Source organism: Magnusiomyces paraingens (assembly GCF_902498895.1).
Source record: "Magnusiomyces paraingens strain CBS 517.90 genome assembly, contig: contig5, whole genome shotgun sequence".
NCBI classification, from domain to species: domain Eukaryota; kingdom Fungi; phylum Ascomycota; class Dipodascomycetes; order Dipodascales; family Dipodascaceae; genus Magnusiomyces; species Magnusiomyces paraingens.
In genome coordinates this window covers 1,808,114-1,826,957 of record NW_022474071.1, presented here as the reverse complement: position 1 = coordinate 1,826,957, position 18,844 = coordinate 1,808,114, and the positions used below count along the sequence as shown (strand labels likewise).

The 18,844-nt window shown below is 39.4% G+C and overlaps 7 protein-coding genes across 7 annotated transcripts; 3 read left to right on the top strand and 4 right to left on the bottom strand.

The window, feature by feature from the left end:
• Window positions 1-255: 255 nt before the first annotated feature.
• SAPINGB_P006230 (uncharacterized protein) lies at window positions 256-519 on the top strand (the record flags this gene model as incomplete). Its single annotated transcript, XM_032000941.1, has 1 exon — window positions 256-519. The coding sequence occupies one exon, from the start codon at window positions 256-258 to the stop codon at window positions 517-519; it is 264 nt and encodes an 87-aa protein (XP_031856832.1).
• A 156-nt stretch (window positions 520-675) lies between these two features.
• Window positions 676-2,244, bottom strand: SAPINGB_P006229 (uncharacterized protein; the record flags this gene model as incomplete). Its single annotated transcript, XM_032000940.1, has 1 exon — window positions 676-2,244. The coding sequence occupies one exon, from the start codon at window positions 2,242-2,244 to the stop codon at window positions 676-678; it is 1,569 nt and encodes a 522-aa protein (XP_031856831.1).
• A 3,880-nt stretch (window positions 2,245-6,124) lies between these two features.
• Window positions 6,125-7,403, top strand: SAPINGB_P006227 (uncharacterized protein; the record flags this gene model as incomplete). The annotated part of the gene is made up of 2 exons (XM_032000939.1): window positions 6,125-6,597; window positions 6,809-7,403. 2 exons carry the CDS (start codon window positions 6,125-6,127, stop codon window positions 7,401-7,403), a joined length of 1,068 nt encoding a protein of 355 aa, XP_031856830.1.
• A 186-nt stretch (window positions 7,404-7,589) lies between these two features.
• Window positions 7,590-9,020, bottom strand: SAPINGB_P006226 (uncharacterized protein; the record flags this gene model as incomplete). The annotated part of the gene is made up of 1 exon (XM_032000938.1): window positions 7,590-9,020. One exon carries the CDS (start codon window positions 9,018-9,020, stop codon window positions 7,590-7,592), a length of 1,431 nt encoding a protein of 476 aa, XP_031856829.1.
• A 451-nt stretch (window positions 9,021-9,471) lies between these two features.
• Window positions 9,472-11,328, bottom strand: SAPINGB_P006225 (uncharacterized protein; the record flags this gene model as incomplete). The annotated part of the gene is made up of 1 exon (XM_032000937.1): window positions 9,472-11,328. The coding sequence occupies one exon, from the start codon at window positions 11,326-11,328 to the stop codon at window positions 9,472-9,474; it is 1,857 nt and encodes a 618-aa protein (XP_031856828.1).
• A 695-nt stretch (window positions 11,329-12,023) lies between these two features.
• On the top strand, window positions 12,024-14,570 carry SAPINGB_P006224 (uncharacterized protein; the record flags this gene model as incomplete). The annotated part of the gene is made up of 1 exon (XM_032000936.1): window positions 12,024-14,570. One exon carries the CDS (start codon window positions 12,024-12,026, stop codon window positions 14,568-14,570), a length of 2,547 nt encoding a protein of 848 aa, XP_031856827.1.
• A 202-nt stretch (window positions 14,571-14,772) lies between these two features.
• On the bottom strand, window positions 14,773-17,136 carry SAPINGB_P006223 (uncharacterized protein; the record flags this gene model as incomplete). Its single annotated transcript, XM_032000935.1, has 2 exons — window positions 14,773-16,928; window positions 17,046-17,136. The coding sequence occupies 2 exons, from the start codon at window positions 17,134-17,136 to the stop codon at window positions 14,773-14,775; spliced, it is 2,247 nt and encodes a 748-aa protein (XP_031856826.1).
• Between the last annotated feature and the right edge of the window lie 1,708 nt (window positions 17,137-18,844).

Here is an 18,844-nt window from a genome sequence, read left to right as displayed (position 1 = left end):
CAATTTAAAGATAAATGAGATTAATGAATTGTTAAAAAGACAAGTATATAAATCTATTGAAATGTCTTTCTAAAATGTCTTTTTTTTATTTATTTAATTTTTTTTTTTCTATTTTCTTTCATCAATTGTAATCTCTATTCAACTTTTTTTTTACACACCTTTCATAACAATAATCTACAATTTAACTCACACAAATTTTATATTACCAAATTTATCCTTTTTCTATTCCACTGTTCCCCTCCCAAAAAAAAAAAAATGAAGTTCGTTTCTCTTGTCTCTCTCACTGCACTTTCCTCATTCTCCTTTGTGGCTGCACAAATTCCCTCGTGTGCATATTCCTGTCTCGGACAATTCCAACAAGACGCGGCCTCGACCGGATGCGGGGCTTATGTTGCAGCCAATTACCCGTGTTTTTGTGCTCATCGCAACAATTTTGGAAACTCTATCAATTGCGTCAATACAGCATGCAGTGGCGGAGATGCTCAAGCTGCCATTAGTGTTATGCTTGGTCGGTGCTAAAATATATAATATATTTATTTATTATTATTATTATTATTATTATTATTATTATTATTATTATTATTATTATTATTATTATTATTATTATCATTATTATTATTATATTTTTTTATATCAATCATCAACACATTAATTTAAACTAATACTACATTTTTTTTAATCCCAAGATTCAAGTCTCATGGTGCCCTTGTCCTCAAGGTTTGTGTGGAACTTAAAGGCATCGCGCAGAATGTGAGGCTCGTGGAGAGACTTGTGCTTAGCAGTGTAGGACTCAGCACGGGTGACATAGTCGAGGAGGAGATCCTTGTAGGCAGGGTGGGCGCACTTTTTGATAATTTCACGGGAGCGCTCCTTGGGGGCGAGACCACGGAGATCGGCGAGACCTTGTTCGGTGACAATGATGTCGAGATCGTGTTCGGTCTGGTCGACGTGGGTAGCCATGGGGACAATGGTGGAAAGACCAAACTTGTCGACCTTTGTTTTGCGGACGGAGGGGGTGTGCATGATGGAGAGCTTGGCGTTACGCAAAAAGTCAGCGGAGCCACCGAGACCGTGGAGCATACGGGAACCATTGACGTTGGTAGAGTTTGCGTGGCCGTAAATGTCGACCTCGACAGGAGTGTTGAGGGCAATGACACCGAGACGGCGAATGACTTCAGGGTGGTTTGAAATGGTTTGGTTACGGAGAATGAGGCGGCTGGAGAAGTCATCCCAGTTCTTAAAGAAACGGTCGAAACCAGCTGGGGTCAGACGGATGGAAGTAGCTGTGGCAGAGAGAATCTTGCCAGACTCGAGGAAGTCAAGGAAACCATCTTGAAGAACTTCAGTCCAGACATCAAGGTCCTTGAAGTTTGAGGTAGCGAGGCCTTCGACAACAGCATTGCCAATGTTACCGATACCGGATTGGAGAGGGTGAAGGTTATCAGGGAGACGGCCGGCCTTGACTTCCTGCTCAAGGAACTCGACAATGTGGTGGGCAATTGCCTGGGACATTGCGTCTGAGGGGGTATTTTCAGGGACCTTGTCGAGGGTGGTAGACTCGACAATGGCGACGATTTGGTCTGGGTTAATTTTAAGGGTTGGGGAGCCAAATCTGTCAGTGGCCTTGACAATGGGGTAGGGGGTACGGAAGGGAGGGTTGATGACTGGGGTGATGTCATGGAGACCCTCAAAGGAAGGGAGTTTTGTATTGATTTCGATAATGACCTTGTTTGAGTAGGAGATGAGTTCTGGGGAGGCACCGACTGAGGGACCGAGGATGAGAGAACCATCTGGGGCGATACCGGTAGCCTCAATGATGGAGATATCGAGGTATGGGTTATCTTGTTTGTGACGGGTGTAGAAGCCATAAGTCAAGTCTTGGGGGAACATTGAGAGATGCTTGTCAAAGAAGAGGGTGCGGCCATCATTGATAGCGTTAGCAATGGGTTTACCGACTTGGTGAGGAGCTCTACGACGGAGCATATTGAGATCAGCCCAGCGGGACTCAATGTCGACATCAGCGGAAGCACCGACAAAGAGGTTAAATCCGAGTTTACCCTTGAGGTTATTTTGCTCAACATGGTCGGCGAGAGCAGTAGGGACAGCCTTAGGGCCACCAACACCGGTGAAACCAGACCAGCCAATGTACATGTTGTCCTTGAAGAGGGGGACAAGCTCCTGGGGGGTACGGAGCTTATCGAGGAGTGGTTTATACTGGACGCGTTGTTTAAGAATTGCGGACATTTTTTATTTTATTTTATTTTATTTTTTCTATTGAGGGATTTAGAATAGGTAGAAATGGAGGGATTAATATAAAAAAAATAATAATAAGAAATATTAAAACCTAAAAAAAAAAATAAAAATTTTTTAAAAAAAAAAGAAGAAGAAGAAGAAGAAAAAAAGAAGAAGATTTAGAAGAGACCGGTGGGAAAGAGCAGGTATTTATATGGCCCGGGAGCAGCGAGCCGGCGAGAGGTTTATAGTGGCGGGTGTAAAAGAAGGATTTTTTTAAAATTTGTAATGATATAAAGCTGGGCTTTTTTTTTTATTACAACTATACAAAAATACAACTACAAGCCCTCTCAAACCCCCCGGGACTTAAATTTTAGACTAAGAGAACGATGATTTAAGGAGGGAGGGGTGAGAGAAGGAAGGAGGGGGTTGCCGCCGCAGATTGAGAAAATGCGCGGGGCAGAGAGGGCCAGACAGACAGACAGAAAGGCAGGTAGGTAGGTAGACAGGTAGGCAGGTAGGCAGGTAAGCAGGTAGGCAGGTAGGCAGGTAGGTAGAAAAACAAACAAATATATAAACAGGAAAAAACATACAAACAAACAAACAAACGGGCAAATCAGACGGAGCAAATCAGACGGGCAAAAGCAACAAGTTGAGGGCTTTTAAAAGGTCGGTGATAGGCCAGTCGGGTTTGAAGGTAGGGAGGGGAGGAGACAGACAGACAGACATAAATAAATGTAAAAAATGGGCCAATGAGAAGAAAGTGCGGGGTGGGTATATGTGTATATATGTATATATTATGTGTGTATGTTGGGACACCGGACACAAATAAAAAAATAATAAAAAAATAAAAATGAAATGAAAAGCCACGGGATGGAGGAATTAAATTTTGAAATTTTATTTATTTATTTTTTATTTATTTTTTTTAAATGAAAAAGGACTTTGAAAAGATTGTAAACGAAACCTCAAAAAAAAAAAAAAGAGAGTTCGGAACTGCCGGAGAATCTATTATTTTGAAAAAAAAAAAAAAAAAAACATTAGATGAGGGGTCGATTGTATTTAATACAAAGGTTTATGGAGAAACGGATCATTTAATTATATATAAAAAAAAAGTCTTTAAGATGATGATTATAATAATAATAATCTTAAAGAAAAAAAGTCCCGAAAAGATCCAGCCAAGAATTGATCGGGCGGTGACGGCGAATTTGTTTATTTGTTTGTTTGTTTATATATAAAAGGACACAACAACAACAACAACTACGTAGCAAAACGACTAAAACAAACGGGTTACATAGACGGATTTTCATGTGGAGAAGAAGAAAAAAAAAAAAACGAAATTGAAGGGGAGGGCCTTTAAAAAAAAAGAAGAATCAAAAAGAATCAAAAGAAGAAAAGTCCCGCCGTGGTTCGGCTCAGTTCAGTTCGAATTCAGAGTGAGATGAGAGGAACTTTAAATAGACGAATGGAAGGCCCGGATTATTTATTTATTTTATTATTATTATTATTATTATTATTATTATTATTATTATTATTATTATTATTAAAAATAAATTCTGTTGTAACAACAATTATAATAATCAAATATAAAAATGAACACAAACGGCCGGCGCCGCCCGGTCAGACGGAAAAAAAAAATTTTTTTTTTTTCAAGCACAAAAAGACTTGAACAGCGGGGAAACTTCCTGTATTGGAATGTAGAAACAAAAAAAAAAATTGAGTAGAGGAGGGGTATTAATAAAAGTATTAAAAGTATTAAAAGTATTAAAAGTATTAAAAGTATTAAAAGTATTATGGAATGAAATGAAATGAAATGAAATGAAATTAATATGAAAATAAAAAAATGAAATTAAATGTAAGTTGTAAGTTGTAAGTTCCTTATTATGTTTTTGTTGTATTTAAAGGTTTTTCCGAAATACTCACTAAAAAAAAGGGAGGAAGAAGTTTTTCCGAACTATTTAAAATAAAATAAAAATAACTTATATAAGCTTATTAGATTAACTTAGCTAAGCATATAATTAATTAAAATTAAAAAAAATTGTTTTATAACAAAAAAATTGCTTTGCCGGACGTACCGGACATACCAAGGCATTATTGGACATACCGGGTATACCGACATAACCGGGCCTTCACAGAAACACCATTCCAAAGTTCTTCACCATCACCTTCACCTTCACCTTCATCATCATCATCAACAACAACAACTTTAGGCACTCCAACTTGCTCAACAACTGTACCTGCAGCAATTGTCCCATAAACAGCAGCATCATAAAACCCAGCTGTTGGGCTTTTTATATCTGTCAGGTCATCATCATCATCATCATAGTCATTATCACTATCATTATCATCATTATCAGCTGCCAATAATAACCCAGCTGCAACTCCTCCAAGAAATGCATTACCAGCACCCGTAGGATCCTCCACACAATAATCTTCCCTACCTTTGACATGGTATGCAGGTAGCCATGCAGAATAATAATAACTTGGTATACTTGGTATACTAGGTATATCTTGTATTTCACTCTCACTCTTAGGCCAATCTTCTTGAATCTCTCCACCGGCAAATGGCATTCTGGTAAATACTGCACACCCAAGAGCCCCCCGTCTTAATATAACAGCACCATCCAATGGCATATACTGTAGAAACTTCAATGCCACGCGAGTAACTTCCTCTTTAGATATAGGCTCTTCAGTCTCTCCTAAAAACTGGGCTGCTTCTAAAACATTAGGAGAAAAAACTCTTGTCCATTGGAGTGCTTTAATGCACTCATTAAAATGCTCTTTAGTTGTTAACCCAGGTACTGGCTCCCATATTACTATCCGACGGTTTCTTTTAATATTAATATCCGTCTGTTCAAATTTCTTACACTCCGTTATTAACCGTTCTGGAGAACATACTAAATGAATGGCCTTTGCATCTTCTAACTTTTGCTCAACAAGATCCTCAACTGTTAACCGTTTTTTTTCACTCATGTATTTAAAATCTCTTGCTTCATGAGCTCCATACCCATTCCATCCACGAGTCGTTAATCTACTATTGTCATATCTAAACACTGCATTTGTTCCCCAACTGGCAATTTCCTTTTCCAATGACTCAGGGAAGTCTCTACCAGCATCAACAATCCATCCAATGTCATGTGAAGAGTAACTATGGGCCTTCTTCTTCTTCTTCTTTTTATTATTATTATTATTTCTTTTGAGACCGGCAAACAACCTGCATCCTAGAACTGCATAAGTCCCTGCACCACCCATAATGTCATAAACTGGCGGTTTTTCTAAACTTTTTTCGTAGTGGATCTCATCAATGATGAACATCCCTAGGGTTGTAAAAGCTGTTGTAGTAATCTTCATTGTCAAATATTTAATCAAACCAATTAATTAATTAATCAATCAAATCAAAAAATTAATCAAACCAATTAATTAATTAATCAATCAATCAATCAATCAATCAATCAATCAATCAAACACGTCTTTTAAAATACTTTTAAGCGACACTTATGTTAGTATTTATTATTATTTGACACAACACACAAAAGAAAAAAAAAATATATATATATATATATATCTTATCTTTGTAAACAGACTCAGTTATACGTATCCAGTCTATTATTTACACAAGCCCCTGTCTTAAAAAAAAAAAAAATTTCTTATTTCTCTTTTTTTTTTTTTTTTTTTTTTTTTCCCTTTCCCTTTAACTGCTGCCCCTTAAACAACATCAATACCAACAAAAAAAAAAAAAAAAAAAAACCGCCACCTCAACGGATTTCTTTTGAAATCATCACAACATATTCTTCTTTTTGTTTTTTTTTTTTTGTTTTTTTTTTAATATATTTATATATCAAAAATCAGAATTTGTCAAATAAAAAAAAATAAAAATAAAACCCATCTTTTCAAAATGACAAGTACTGTGCCTGCCGTCTACGCGTTCCCTGAATTCTCTGGAGTTGCTGCTGCAGTTGCAGACCATGTTGTGGCTGCCCAAAATGCTGCCTTGGCTCCTCCAAAGAAAATCACATCAAACTCAGCAAGTTCCATACCAACTTCTACATCATCCACTCCCATAGCTTCAAATAGTAATAGTGCAACAAATACAAGTCTGGCATCTTTCCAATCTTCTCCATTGGTTCCATCTACTTCAAATACAATAACAGGATCTACAAATATAATAGGACAACAACAACAACAACAGGAACAGCAGCAACAACAACAACCACAACAACCACAACAACAGCAACAACAACAACCACAACCACATCCAGTCAATGCACCATCACAACGTCGCTTCAAAATCGGCCTCTCTGGTGGATCTCTCATATCAGTCTTAGAAGAAGGCCTTCTCGCACGACCAGACGTTATCTGGGACAGATGGTAAGTTTATCACTAAACTAATTGTGACCCCCACCATGGACTTATCTACCTATCTCTACCTATCTATTTATTCTATCTATCCTATCTATTCTATCCTATTTATGTCATACCATATCTCCCTACTCCTCTCTCCAATTATCTCAAGATAACTTTACTAACAAATACCCTCTCCACCCCTCTCTCTACCCCCCCTCTTTATCTTCACCAACAGGGACATTTACTTTGCAGACGAAAGACTCGTCCCCTTTGACTCCCCCGAATCTAATTATGGCCTTGTTAAGCGTAAACTTCTCGATGCCCTTCCACAGGGAACTACACCACCAAATATCTTCCATGTTGATGAATCTCTCCTAGACGATGCCCAGGAAGCCGCAGATGCTTACGAAAAGGTCCTCATTAGGGGCTTTGCTAATAAAGACTCGGTCAAACTCCCCATGTTTGATCTTCTACTTCTCGGATGTGCACCCGATGGTCACATTTGTAGTCTTTTCCCAGGCCATCCTCTTCTGCGTGAAGAATATGCTTGGGTTGCTCCCATTGAAGATGCTCCTAAACCACCACCGCGCAGAATCACTCTTACTCTGCCTGTCATTTACCATGCTCATCGTGTTACTTTTGTTGTTGAGGGTTCCACAAAGGCTCCAGTTCTGAAAACCATTATGGAACGCCCAGAAAAGGGTCTCCCCTCATCTCTTGTCAATGAAGCAGCCGCAGGTAAAGTCTCTTGGTTTGTAGATGATGAAGCTCTTAGTGGAGTTTTTGTTACGAAAAAGGAGTACAAAATACAGGTTCCTTTAAAAAAATAGTTGATGATGATAATAATAATAATAATAAAAATAAATATATATATATATATATATATATATATATCTATATATATAAATATTTAATTATTAATGTCAAAAAAAAAAAAATGAAAAAAAAAAAAATAAAAATAATGAAAAATAAAAATGTAAATTTATTTAATTAATTAATTAATTAATTAATTAAAATCACCCCAAAGGCTCACTTGAACTTGACAGACGGTTCAAATGAAGGTATACATCTGTGCCATATCCTTCCATAGAAATTAACTTTAGGTCCCCTCCAAAGTACCGAGCATATAATCGTGAAATGGGTAGCCCATAGCCAAACCCTGCCATTGGTGCTTTAAAGTCACTTTTATTAAAATCTGGTTCCAACGATGGTGTCTCTTCAACTGTTGTATACATATAAGTCCACACATAAGGAACCTCTGATCGTGGAATACCTCCACCTTCATCAGAAATTTTGATTGTAATATCTTCATTACCCTCTGCAACAATAATCTTAACAGCTGGGAAATCTGCATCAATACCATGTTTCTCGACCACAGCACGTAAACTATTCTTGATGGTTTCAAATAACATATGGTTTAAATGACCAGGTACATACATGAATCGAAGTTCTGGCCGACACACAATTTCGACTGGAGGTGCTTCATATAACCCATACCATTCTTCACAAATAAACCGAGCATTATCAGCAGCTGCCTGGGCCATATCACGTACATGCACTGCCGTTCCAATGATGCCCACATAATCGTCCCGTACAGGTTCCTCATTTAATGCAATATGTTGCCCAATAAGCATTCGGATCCCAATGCGCGACATGTAAAACCGGTCCAAAAATGCCTGTACAGATTGGTCCATTACAGGAGATGAAAGTGTATGATGGTGAAGTGCATCTCCATATGGAGTAGCACGATACTCACCTGCTGCAGAAACCAAACTTTCGGCCAAATGTGCGTCCAACCGTGAACTTGCAGCCACAGTATCTTTCCATTCTTGTACACCCTGGGCCACTGTTGTAACCACAGGGTCATGCCGCCGCTTGATTTTCTTAAGAGCCGTGGTTAGGTCTTGATTATATGCATAAATCTCTGGTGGCCATAATGTGTCTGGTTCAACGTTGGCAAAGTACCTACGGTTAGAGATGGCTCTTTTAGCATCATGTGGGCCTTCTGGTTTGATGGCCACATCGCGTGCATGTGGATGATGATGATGATGATTATGATCAAGATGATTATCAATCTCTTCCGATGGTGGTGATGGAGCCGCGGCATGTAGCACGTGAGGCCGGAACAGTTTCTGTTTGAGGTCTGCGTCTAGTTTAGGAGCAGGTAATTCCGTAAGTTCTTGAAATGATTGAGCGTACCAATCACGGACACGTTGAATTGATGGCATATTAGAAAGTCCATGTGGTAAACTTTCAAGGTCTTTAACACGATGTGCTAATCTGATGGGTAGTTCCTCGGCCACAAACTGAGATGCTCTAAATAGGGTCCCCTGAGACGGGCGCCCGCCAAACTGTACCATTTGCCGGAGACTCACGCCAGTAGCGGGGAACCGGGCATAATGATAGATTTTGTTTGTGAGAGATTTAGTTAATTTCCAGCCACTCATTTTGAAGAATATATATACATATGTATATATATATATATCTATAGTATATATATAAATAAAAAAAAAAAAAGATGGGGTTAAATGAGTGGAGGAATAAAGAATTTAGTTAGTGTAAAGGTTAAATTAATTGAAAATATGGGGTTTGTATTTATTATTAATATTATTATTATGTGTAATATATATAAAAAAAAAAAAACAGGTGAGCAGCACAAAAAAAAAAAAAAAAAAAAAAAAAGGCGGCCATTTTTTTATTCAATTTTTTTCCCCACTCACTCACTCACTCACAAAAACATCTGCGCTTTTTTTTTTTTTTTTTATTTATTTATTTATTTTTTTTTTTGTTACATACATATTTAGATATATATATGTAGATATATCTAGAGATTTACACATTTAAATAATTACATACAAAAAATAATATATTACAGTTACACTTTATATACATTAATAATTAAAGCTTACCACCCAAAAACCATGTCAACGTTCGGAGCACCAAAGTCGGCTCCCGGGACTCGTACTCAGCAATACTAACCTCCCGTGCATGAGAAAGAATTTGTACAACCTCGGTCCGAAGCTGTGCCTGAAGTCCACGGTCCCGTGTTACAACAATGGCATTAGCTTCCAAATCATGTGCATATGCTCTACGAGTATAATTAGAAGACCCAATTACTGTAACAACAGGCGAGCGTAGAGTCTCATCAGTTTCCAATTGAAACATACTTCGTGGTTCTCCTGGAATAAATTTCGGCACACTAGTAACTTCATTTTTTTCAGATCCTTCTTTTTCTTCTTCTTCTTTCTCTCCCTTAAGTTTCTGTGAAAGCTTGGCTACTTGCTTCGTCACTTGTTCAGAAACTTGCTCCACAGCTGAAATTGGCTTCTCGGCTGGGGTATACTTGTATTCCCGAACAAACCGACTAGGCTCAAAGATCCATAACCCCTTGGCATGGTATGACCATCCACCAGGTGTATTAACTGTCCCCCTGCGCCATTCCACTAACTCAATGTGCGAATTGCGTGTTCTTGCATCAGATGTTGCCTTAACTTGTTGCAAAAACTTTGATGCTAACAATGAATAAGCTCCAGGAAGAAGCCCTGAAATCCCCTTTGACTTGTAAAACCCATTAGCTTCTGGTGCTGCTGCCACAACCACAGCTCCTGGTGGAGATGATTCTAATAACTTTGTACGGAAATGTGGGTGCATGTTAAAGTACCCAGCAGTAAAAACCCAATTAAAGTGATTCAATGTTAACATGGAAAGCAATCGGTCAATCACTGGGAACTCAGTCGATGCATCTTCACCCTCGGGGAATAATGGGGACAATTGAGATACAGGATAAACATAAGTCATAATTTCATCTGAAATAGAGGGGTCCAGTGGGGTTTGGGATTTAAGAAGAGGCCGTAAGATTTCTGAAGCAACTGAAATGAATCCTCTAGGATCTCTTGTTGGTTCTGGAATCAAAAAGCTCGGGTCCCAAATAAGCTTAAACGTAGGGTCTGGGCGATCCGGCAGGTACTTTTGCCAAAATGGAGGCTTTTCATTAAAAATCTGTTTGGGTTTGACATATGGAATAACCTTGTAAGAAATTGAAGAGACGGCTTGGTGAAGTTTAAAATAGTAATCCGTCAATTCTTTTGAACGAAACAACATATATCTATCCTGGCGATCAGTAAAGTAATCATGCGACAAATTTGCTCCTGACAAGATGATTTCGTCATCAAATCCATATAGTTTCATATGTTGCAACCCCCAACCTTCATTAAATCTCTTGGGTACTACTAGCTTAGCTAGTCCATGGAGTTCCGGGGTATGGTACATGGAAACAGTGACTCTACGCACGCCAAAAGTCTTGACGAGCGGGGCCAAAAGTGATGCAGCACAGGGACCTTCGGGAGCTTCTCGAGTTCCTCTAAGAGCATCTACAAGAATATAGACTTTAAGGTCAGGGTTTTGGAACAATGCTTGTTCCAAGCATTGAACAAGGTCTTTTTCATTTTTGCCGATATACAAAGAGGCCAAGAAAATGCGGGTTTTAGCTGTTTTAATTTTAGATTTAAGACAATCATAGAATTCACTAGGTGCAGTCATAACATCTATCGAGTTTTCTGGGAGCCCGAACCGAGGAAGTTGGAATGCATTGAGTTGGGAAAGTGTGGACTGGACACTTGGATGGAATTGAGAAAGAAGCCGGGCAAAATGTAGGAGAGGTGGGGAAGAAGAAGGACTATTGTAACTTGGATGTGCGCGAGACCTAAGCCATGGAACGGCAGCTCGAGTGAGAGATTTCGACGAGCGGCCGAGCATCTTTTTTTAAGAAAAAAAAAAAAAAAGAAGAGGGTGAAAAGATATTTTTAATTTTTCTATATGGAATTGAGAATTGAAGATTGAAAAGAAAGAGAGAAAGAGAGGGCTTTTTTTTTTTTTTTTTTTTTCAAATTAAAGACCGGAGGACCCCCAAAAAAAAAAAAAAAAAAAAAAAAAGGGGGCGTGAAAGATTTGTTGGCCAGTCATTGGCCGATCACCGTAAAACATGAAACTTATAACCTATAACATAATATTTAAAACATAAAACATAAAACATAAAACATAAAACATAAAATATAAAACATAAAACTTAAAAAATAAAAAATAAAAAAAAACCTTTAAATTTAAATTTTGTATGTAAACAATAACTAATGATGACTAATATTGGTTGCATATAATAATATAAATAAAAAAAAATATTTTATTTTATTTTATTTTTTTTTATTTTATTTTTTTGAAGGCTGCCTGGCTGTCTGCTTTGTCTGTCCGCCTTTAAAAAAAAAAAAAAACACCACCACCACCATCACCACCATCACCACCATCACCACTACCACCACCACCATCAATTCATCATATATAATCATCAAATTTTTAATAATTTTATTTTTATAATCGTTAATACTTTTTTTTTTTTTTTTTTTTTTTTTTTTTTATATATATATATATATATATATATATAAACTATATACAAAAGAATGCCTGAATCTCCAGTCTCTGGGCCTGTTCCAGCATCAATTCTTTCATCAGGTCATCACACGTCTGTTCCTCAAATATCTTCAACAACTAATACAACAACTAATATAAGTACAAATTCAAATACAACATCCTCTTCACCACCACCACAACAACAACAACAACAACCTTCTTCATCTTCTCCAACACCTTCATTAATCAGTCATCTTCCATTACCTCCTCCTTCAATTCTTTCCTTTTCTGAAAAGAAAAATAGTGAAGATGAAGATAAAGATAAAGATGAAGAAACTAAAGAAAATAGAGAACATGACTTGACTACCCCTGCTATATCGTCATCTTCTCCAGGACCATTGGCTAGCCCTACACCTATCCAAATACCTACAGTAACTACCACTCTTACAGCTCCTTCTCCACCTCCTACTACTGCTACTGCTACTACTACTACTACTACTACTACTACTACTACTCTCAACAGACACAGCTCCACGCACGTGTCAAACCATCCTCCATTCCCTGCCCAACCCGCTCCTGCTCCAACCCCAGTCTCAGAAGAAGAAGCTCAAAAGGAAGCCTCTAAACTAACTGAGAAAATCTCTAAAGTAAAGGGGAAAGTCTTAGTTCCTCCAACTACAATCCCAGCTGTTAAACCATCCCCCTCCTTACTGGCCAAAAGCCCCCCAATTATCCCCTTCAATCCCTCCCTTTCTACTTTGCCCACCCCTGAACCAGTCGAAACAAGACCCGTTGTGCTTAATGTTCCAAAAAATTTAAACACAACATCAGCAATACCCGCTATCCCTACTTCTGCTCTAGCTGAAGCTGTACAATCCATGACCCCTTCCTCAGCTGCTTTAACAGCCCCCAACACTTTTTCTTCTTCTTCTTCTTCCTCTTCTGCTTCTGCTTCTGCTTCTTTTTCTAACAACAACATCAACAATAATAATAATAATAATAATAATACTAATAATAATACCTCTGCAATCACTACCCCACCTCAAATCATCAATTCTGATAATGAGCTTTCGCCGGCCGTCAGCCCATCCACCCTGCATCTCAAACAACCTTCCATTCATGCCCACTTTCTCCTCGAAGAAGTCATGGGCCATACTCCTCGCAGTAGAAGTGGCTCCGGATCCGGCTCTGTCTCCTCCGTCGCAGGCGGAATTCTCCAACCGAACCAACCCTCTTCTCCATCAATACAACAACCACTTCAAGTTGACCAACCAAAATCTCCAGATCTCCCAATTACTCCACCTGTTGTTAATACCACTTCTACTACTACCAACACAAACACAAACACCAAAACTAACAACAACAACACCACCACCACCACCACCACCACTGCTCTTGCTGCTTCTACTGTGCCGCCTTCCCCTCACAACCCTGTACTTTTTTTGGAACCAATCTCTCCACGCTCGGATGCCCACCCAATTACTTCTTCTCCACCCATTCCTGCGTCTCCTGAACCTCATTTGAATGCTGCTGCTACTACTGCTCCGACCGCTTCAACAACAACAACAACAACAACAACAACAACAACAACAACAACAGATATCTCTGGATCCTCAGGCTCAACCACTTCAAAACAAACAGTACCTGCAGGTACTACAGATCTACCAACCGACCCACGACTCCCCCAGGATGACGGAAAACTTCACATTCTTCTTGCTGCAACAGGATCCATCTCAACTGGCAAACTACGCCTCATCATTAGTAAACTTAATGATATCTACGGACCTACCAGAGCATCTGTCCAAATCATCCTCACAAAGGCTGCCGAAAACTTTGTGTCCCGAGGTGAAATCCCATCATTTGTCCGCATCTGGCGCGACCAAGACGAATGGGCTACTTGGACTACCCGCTCTGACCCTGTCGTTCACATTGAATTGCGCCGCTGGGCTGATATCCTTGTCATTGCCCCCCTCAGTGCAAACACCCTCGGCAAAATCGCTCTTGGTCTCTGCGACAACTTGCTCACAAACGTGGTTCGTGCTTGGAATACTCAGTACCCAATCCTTATTGCTCCTGCAATGGTCCCCTACGCCTACAACAACCCGGCTACTAAGCGTCACCTCCAGGTCATTAAAGATGAAATGCCCTGGATCGAGGTCCTAAAACCAGTGGAAAAAGTTGTCGGGTCATATGGCGATATTGGCATGGGTGGCATGATGGACTGGAACGAAATTGTAAACCGTATTGTTCTTAAACTAGGAGGATACCCAGAGGATGATGACGAGGATGAAGATAATGATAACGATGATGATGATGATGATGATGACGATGATGATGACGATGATGATGACGATGATGATAATGCCACTCAAGCTGACTCTGGTGCTCGCTCTGCAGTTACTAATTCTGCTGCTAATACCACTAGTGCCAGTACCGGCCGTAAATCATCTAACCCTCAATCGGCCCAAGACCTTCCTCCTAAGCGCAAAGAGTTTGAAAACAGTTCATTTGACGATGATGATATCGATGTTGTTCTCAACAAGCTTACTCTAGCAGACCGCGAAAACCTTGCATCTCTCAAGCGTCATCCGCGTTGATTTTTTTTTAAAAACTCTTTTTAAATTTTTTTTTTTTTTTTTTTGCATTTTTTATACTGCCGTATACTTGAGGGTTTTCTTTTTTTTTTTTTTTTTTTTATAAAGTTTAAAAAAAAAGAAACCCTCAACTTTATCTTTTCTTTTAGTTTGTTCTTTCGTTTTTTAATATACATTCTTGTCTATCTTATACTCTTTTTTTTTATTACTCGGGCGCCCGCCGAGACCGTGTCCTAGAAACACTAGTCCCGTCGGCACTCACTGCTGCTGCTGCTGCCATCGCTGCCGATTTACGTCGATTTGCAGCACTGCTGCCCATCGATCGCCGCTTTTCCACCTTGCTCGTGGATCCAGCTTCTCCATCGCTCGTCCCCTCCGTCCCATTTCCACTGCGCCGCCTACTCGAGCTTGGCCCTGCTTCAACAACTGCTACTGCTGCCGTGGTCGTTGCCGTAGACGTAGCCGTAGTCGTTGTCGTCGTTGTCGTCGATGTCGGACTCCCTTTATTTTCATTCTTGGACCCATTATCGTACCGACGAGACCGCTTCCAAGCACGCCGTGGCCGTAAATTTAAAAACCCCCAAATCGCTCCTCCTTCCCCACCCTTGGCCGATCGAGCAAAATCTGGACACCGCAGCTTCACCAATTCGCCCTTGTTATGCGCCCCAGGCTTATCCAATGGCTCGTCATCTCCACCAGATCCGCTGGCACCTCCTTCACGAGCAGCAGCAGCTGCTGCTGCCGCCGCCGCCGCCGCCGCAGCAGCAGCAGTAGCAAAAACAGATGTAGTTGCACCAACATTTGACTCAACAGCCCCCGACCGCCGATTATGTGCACCGCCGCGGTAGTACCCCGAACCTTCCGTATAGTCCAGCCGCACAATCATTTCACCAGGTACCATTGATTCCTGCGCAAGTTCCAGCAACGCGTCGTCGTCATCATCATAGTTCGTGCTCAAATTGTTTCCGCGCTTCCCCGCACTGCTCGTGCTAGTCTGTGACAATGCAATCGGCGACGCTCCACAGACTTGACGATTATGATGAGATGAGCTTGTTGCACTAGTATTGGCACGCCGCATGCGTGTTGTTGATGATGCTGTTGCACTCGGGGCCGCACGGCTTATGCCCGTAGGTGCGGCTGCTCCAACTCCAACTCCGGCTCCGGCTCCGGCTACTGCTCCATCCATACGTCCAACCCGTGGAAGGCTCCTCCCATTCGTTGGCGTCACCAGTGCAGTTGCTGGCACACCCGCTGCTCCCAAAACTGGCACACCCATTGGTCCTGTGCACTCTTCGGCCACAACCCAAGTCCCGGCAGGCACCGCAAAATCTAATTGTGTTGTCGCAGGCCCAGCCACAATCATGCCATTTGTTCCAACACTTCTGGGCCCAGCTGTCGCCGCAATATCCAAATTAAACTGCGGCGCAGGGCGCAGCCCAGCTGACGTGCCAATCATCGATGTAAGCTCGACTTCACTCGGATAACTCATCATCAACCCGGGCTCCTCAATTCCTGAAACCCCTGCACTCAGCTGCCCCGTAGGCCCTCTATTCGATGGTAGCGTAGTCATGCCCACAGGTCCAGTATTGAAATAAGTAAGCCCTGTATGCGTGTGGCCATTCCCGGCATCATCGTCTTCAGTGCCCCCTCCAAAATGCGACATGTGGGCCATCAACGAATCGTCAAACACTGCGGGAGTCTCTTCCGTCCGAGTTGTTGTCCTACATCGCATCATCATCATCATTGTCATCATGCTATCCTCCACCGTGCCATTGCTTGACTGTTGAATTGCAGCTGCTCGCGCATCTTCATACCCTTCCACCACAGGACTTGTTACCTGTGAAGTCCAATAAAAAGCTTCATGAGCTCCGGCCGCTGCCAATGATGAAGTAGACGATGACTGGCGTGAGCGGTTGACCAAATCGTCATCAAACGCAGAAGGCACCAAGTGTGTAGTAAGCATTTGTTGAGGCGCCATAAATAAGCTATGTCCTGACGCTTCTTCACCATCCAAAACTGGTTTACTTGTATACTCAGAAAAAAAGCCATTTGATGTATTGTTGACACTACTATTTTGATTGGCAACTCCAGGCCCTTGGCCACTTCCAAAATTGCACAGCCCGGTAATAGGGCTGTGCACCTGGGAATTCCCCCCAGAAGCCAGATATGCGAGTCCCAAGCTGTCGACCGACGATGCGGAAACTGGTCGTGTGGAGCCCGATGCGTGTAGTGATGGGGGCTGCTGCATTGAAGAAAACGATGAGGGTCTTGGTGCAACGCAAAACTGCGACGAATCAATTAATGGTGCTGCTGAAGACTCAAGAATTTCACTGGAAAGGTCGGTATTATCGGCATCAAATTCTAAAGTAAAAGGACCTTATTAGCAGGAATTTTTAATCAGGGGTTTTATTCATGTCAAGTTTAAAAGAAAATAAAAAAATAAAAAAAGGGTCCTGGTTCGATTAATATATAGCGTACCTTTAAATAATTTTGAGTCAGGGTTGCACAGGGCTTCCATGCCTGGTGCATTGAAAATTGTTTCTGGATCGAAGATCATTGATTCCAGCATGATTGAATAAACGTGTGTATTAAAGAAAAAATGAGTGTAAAAAATAAAATAAAAAACAAAAAAACAAAAAACAAATAAACAAAGAAAGTAGAAATTTAAGAATAAGGGTGATTAATAGAAAATGGGAAAGGGAATAAAATAGGAAAAGAAAAAGAGAAAAAATATAACAAAAAGCGAAAACAAAATGGGAGGGAAAGGCTTGATTCTTATATATCCTGAAATTAAGGCATTAAAGTAAATACTACTCGGGATAATTTAAAACTGAGAACGGGTTCTTATAACTGTATTTTTTTTATTTTGTTTTAATATTTTTTTTTCGATTCAAAAGAAAAAAAAAGAATTGATTATCTAAAAACTCTTTTTTTTTTTTTTTTTGAAAAATCAATAAAAAACGATTTGACAAAAAACTCAAATAGCTTAATTTCAAATACGAGATCCTTTTTGTAAAGGGCTTTAGGTATGAAAGAAATAAAAAAAAAATTCGTGTGGGAACGCGCGTGCGCTTTTTTCTCAGGTTCAGTCACTTGAAGTAATGAAAAGATAAGATAAATGTATGTTAATATAAAATAGAAAAAGAGGGGAATATATTTATGAAAAAGTCATGAAAATGTTTGAATGAAGTTTAATTCCATGTAAATAAGTCCAAATGAGAAGGAAATAGAGAAATAACTCAAAAAGAATAAAGCAATTGAATAGATAAAAAAATTATTGATTTTTCACTGTGCCAAATCATTTACAATTTTTTTTATTAATTTTTTTGTTTTATTTTATTTTGTTTTGTTTTGTTTTGTTTTGTTCTGTTTTTTTTTTTTTTTTTTTTTTTTATCATAAGGTCATTTTAATAAAAAAAATTGAAGTCTTCAAGTTTGATATACCATTCTTTTGTCTCATTAAACAAGTCTGTGCGCAACAGTAAAAAATCTCTTCCCTCAAAATGATTTAATTGCAAGAAACTGATGGCTCCATTATTATTATTTTATGTAATTATTTTTAACCCGAAATGGACACGACTATTTCTGAAAGTTAGATTAAAGTCGTTATAAAGCAATTTCCACGGCTCTCCCGGTATATTAAATTTATAGTACTATATACTACCACTTCATTTCTATTTATTTTATTTTAATTTTTTGATGTAACAAAGGCCAATTGTTTTTATTACTATTATCATTTTTCTTTTTATTAATTCCTCACATACTAATTTTACAATGATACTCTAGTTTCCGCCTTTTTTTTTTCTTTATCAGCTCCACTCTCAACCCATCATCGATCATGCATGAATTCCCCAGCTTTTTTAAGAAAAACTGCTTAAATTCCAATAAAAAGAATTTGGACCAGCTATTCTTATTAAAGGAATTAAAAAGCCTTAGGTTAAAGTAAAGAAAGGCCAAGGAAAGGCACTTCTTAAAAAAAAAGTGAATACTTACAAACTCTCTCCACTCTCTATTCTTTCTCCTTATTTATGCAGTCATTCTTAAATTATCGATCGCAAAGAAAAAATAATAAAATAGACTTAAATAAAACTAAATAAATGTACCGTGTAATAAAAAAGCTATAAAGTGAAAAGGGAAAGAGGATTCTTTTCATAAAAGAACTCTCATACACAGCTGATTTCTAAGAGTGTGTGTTGGTGGACTTTACGCATTGATTTAAATAAAAAAAATACCAAGCATAGATAAGAATTAATCAGGGTCTTAAGTCTTGCGGACGC